The sequence below is a fragment of the Sceloporus undulatus genome, unplaced genomic scaffold (genome assembly GCF_019175285.1).
Source record: "Sceloporus undulatus isolate JIND9_A2432 ecotype Alabama unplaced genomic scaffold, SceUnd_v1.1 scaffold_3225, whole genome shotgun sequence".
NCBI classification, from domain to species: Eukaryota; Metazoa; Chordata; class Lepidosauria; order Squamata; family Phrynosomatidae; genus Sceloporus; species Sceloporus undulatus.
Window position 1 is genome coordinate 1 of NW_024806145.1, and position 4,161 is coordinate 4,161.

General features: G+C 50.2%; 1 protein-coding gene across 1 annotated transcript; it reads left to right on the top strand.

The window, feature by feature from the left end:
• Nucleotides 1-121: 121 nt before the first annotated feature.
• On the top strand, nt 122-1,783 carry LOC121918034 (forkhead box protein N4-like; the record flags this gene model as incomplete). The annotated part of the gene is made up of 3 exons (XM_042444149.1): nt 122-329; nt 536-901; nt 1,043-1,783. Coding segments are annotated over 3 exons (807 nt in total), but the record flags the coding sequence as incomplete, so codon positions are not given.
• Nucleotides 1,784-4,161: the final 2,378 nt, after the last annotated feature.

Here is a 4,161-nt window from a genome sequence, read left to right on the forward strand (position 1 = left end):
ATTATTATAATATAAAATTATTATTATTATTATTATTAATATAAATAAAATAAAAATATATAGACAGATAGACCTGATACAATCCTAATGGGGAAACGGTGTGTGTGTTTTTAATTGTCAGACGGCTCCAGACGGCTGGAAGAACTCCGTGCGCCACAACCTCTCCCTGAACAAGTGCTTTGAGAAAGTGGAGAACAAGTCGAGCGGCGCCTCACGCAAGGGCTGCCTCTGGGCCCTGAACCCGGCCAAGATCAACAAAATGGAGGAGGAGATGCAGAAGTGGAAGCAGAAGGACATGGCCGCCATCCACCACAGCATGGCCAACCCAGGTGAGCAGGGCGGGGTTCAGATAGATATGGGATGGGGGGCCACAAGGTGAGCATGAGCCAACAGTGTGATGAGGCAGCTAACAAGGCCAACGTGATCCTAGGCTGCAACCATAGAATTATAGTGTCTATACTTCTACTGTAGGGATTGGAAGTGACCCTATGGGGCTTGGCACATTTGGGTCTGACTCTACATATCCCTTTTGCAGAAGAGCTGGACAAGCTCATCACGGACCGGCCGGAGAACTGCCAGCGGCCCAGAAAGATGACCAATGCCAACATCTCTGGACACCTCTCTCAGACCGTGATGATGCTCTCCATGCCGCCGATGCGCCACCGCCACCAGGTCCAGGCGCCACAGGCCTGCATGGTGCCCGAATCCCTGGCGCCTGCACAGACACCTCCTTCGCACAACGCCCTGCACGACACGACGCCTGGACCCATTGCTCCGCAGCACCATCACCACGACAACGCCGTGACGCACGGCGGACACAACTTCCTTGGCGCCATGATGGCTGACATGAATACTGAGGTGGACGCCCTTGACCCCAGCATCATGGACTTCGCACTGCAAGGTGAGGAACATTGATGGTGACTCACTACAGCTCCCAGAATCCCAGAAATAAGTATTTTTTCACTACAAAGGCGTGCGTTCGCGGCAAAGGCGTGCGTCCGCCCGCCATTTTAACCCTGACTTCCCTTTCCCTCCCTCTCAGGTAACCTTTGGGAAGAGATGAAGGATGAGAGTTTCAACCTGGAGAGCCTGGGCACCTTTGACTGCAGCCTTGGTCCGGCCGCTGCGTCCAGCAGGAGTGACCACTCTTTCCCGGATGTACAAGTCACTGGCCTCTACGCCACATACACCGCCATGGACACCGTCACAGTGGACTCCTCTGCCTTGCCGTATCTGAATGCCCAAGGGAGCGGAAAGCCCATCACCCTCCTCTGAATGGGATCTGCCTACGGACCCCACTATGTCCCCTCAGTAGCTCCATATAGTGCTACAGATTGCAGCGCTCATCATCCAAGAGCATAATAATAAATATTATCCAGCGCCCATCATCCAAAGGCATAGGTCCAGATATTGGTACAGACTGCAACTAGGACACATAAGGCCATAAACAATGGAGGATTAATTAAGGATTGATTGACTTACATTTTAGGCCATGATGTAGGGCTAGGGTAGCTAGTCTTTTGTAGGGCGTTTCTTAATTAATTCCAGTAATTAATGTTTGCAAACCGTATTTATAATTTATTTCCGATGGAGACCATTGTCGCAAAACTCTACAAACTGGACCTTTGGTTTCAAAGCGATGTAGTAGTGTTTACTGTGTGTGTAAATGTGGGTAAAAGTAACCGCAAGAAAAAACAAGGATGATGATGCTATAGAAGTACTGCTAAAGAGTTGTTGCCACTTTTGGGGGAGAGGTCCTTGCAATGTTGGGGACGATGGGAAACACAGTTTTCTGGTTTAGACCCTGACCCTTGAGATTCCTCTACGCTTCGCTTCCATCCGCTCTCCTCGCCTCCAGTTTCCTCAGCCACTTCTTATGGGAAAGGTCCCCTCATAGCAAAACATAGATTTTGGCATTGGTTGGATGACCGAGGTGTCGGTCAAGGCATCGGTCAAGAGGAATGGGCACATCCTTGAGCAGCAACAGACCCATTATGATGACCAACGTCTGAGTTGCCAGAGCGGACACTGGATGCAAGGGGTCTCCGTGGGGCAGATGGCGCTTCCCAAGGACGCTGGGACATCTGTCTCCAAGGCTTCCTTGAGTAGCAAGAGACCCATTATGATGACCAAAGTCCAAGTGGTCAGAGTGGACACCAGACACCAGCAGTCTCCTTCCCAAGGAGGTCACCCTAAATTAACCAACAGGAGCTCTACCTCCTGAAAACCAAGGGTTTAATCCCTACCTGGTTTGAAACCTACAGCCATAGCACCCTGAAATTCTCCGGCCAATGGCCAAAGTCTGAGCGGTCAGAGCAAACACTGGACGCAAGCGGCCTCCATAGGCAAATGGTGCTCCCCAAGGACATTGGGACTTCCCAAAGACCAGAGAAAGTGAACCAGTAAGAACATCCCCCTCCCAGTTTGAAACCTACAGCCAAGACACCCTGCAAACAACTCCAATTTGTGTTCCAGCAGCCATTTTGTGTTCCAGACCCTTCTCTGAGTTGAACAGAGGTATCAGTAGTAGAAAACCCCCACTTCTTGTCAAACTCAAAAGTGACAGGTGCCCTGCCCCCTTTTGGGTTTTACTCCCACCTTGGTCTCTTAGTCCCGCCTCCTGGATATGTGGGTTCTAGGTCTTGGGTATGTGGATTCTAGGTCTTGGGTTGTCATTTTTCTGGGTTCTAGGTATCAACTTTGGAAAGGGGGTCTAGATTTTGGGGGTTCCAGAGGACCCCCAAAAGGTCAGCCATTTTGGTTTTTTTGTCAAAGAGGTTTTTGGGGTGAACCTGTCTCAGGACCGCCGACCATGAGGAGCGGGTCCCATCCCCATCAGACCAACGGCATAGCAGCAAGCTGTGTTCAAAGATGACAAGCGGCAGCCATTTTATTTGCACCAACAAAAATTTTTGAGGTGGGTGTGAGGTGTCTCTGAATGTGTCTCAAACTCCCGAAATGAACTATTCAGAGGTCTGGCGCGATCTGAGCTTCGCAAAGGTGCGACGTGTGGATCGCTTCCCCTCACTCCGCCTCTAGGGGTGTTTTCAAAAAATGGTGCGCTTTTGAGTGTCGCCGATTGGCCCAAAGGACCACGCCCCCATCCCGGATTGATTTAAATCCCCTCGTGCCTCCGAGGAAGCCAATGGGGTTTGGCGAAGGGGACAACACCCTTGCGGTGCTGGGGTATATGAAGGGGTCCCCAGACTTCACCTTCATGACATTGGCTACCGGCCGCTATCGCTTTTGGGGACTACCTACCTGCAAAATGGAGAATTTGGCAGAGCCGATGCCGGTGTGACCCGAGGGGCTTGCGGAGGAAGAAGATATGATAGATTCTACCCTGACTTCTCCTGGGGCTGAGCAGAGAAGGGAAAGGCATCTCGAGGACATGATTGAAAACATATGCAAACTGTATGAAACTACGACAAAACTGGTGACTGAGAAGCAGATCTATGGATCTCCAGAAGACCTGAAGACCCACTTTGAGAAGCGGAAAGCTGAAAATCGCCTAAACTGCTTAGGAGAAGTGTCTTCTGATGATGATGATGATGATGATGATGATGATGATGATGATGATGATGATTGTGGGTACGCTGGAGAAATCTCAAGCAGCGAGGAAGACCTGTACAGGGCAATGGAGCCCCTGAACTCTGAAGCGGAGGAGCCCATTTATGAAGATATGGCCCCTCTCAGCATGGTCATTTCCCTAACGAAAATTGGTGAATAGATGCTCTGTGTGTGTGTGTGTGTGTTAATGTATATGATGAGTTATTTTCCTTTGTGTTTTTATGATAGAGAACAGATGAAGAAGCTCCCCAGGAAAAGCCCGCTGAGAACTCAGGGAGAGATACAGTACACAAGAAGTCACGAAGGCCATCTCCAGAGAGTCAAAATTCTGTCTGAACTGCTCATGTGTAAATGTGATCAATGCATCCCACATCAGCCTGTAAACAGAAGCCGGAGAGAGGGAGAGGATGCGGACTCTTCATGGGGAGAGGAGGAGGTTCTAAGGTCATTAGCACCATCTTGTGGTCACTATTGGTCATTGCAGTGGATTGGGAATTGAAAGCTGCGCATCCCCTCAAAGCTCTCCTTCAGAGTGAAGGATGCCCTTCTTCCCTTGGGGTGACCATTTCAGGGACAGTCAGCCACCCCCCC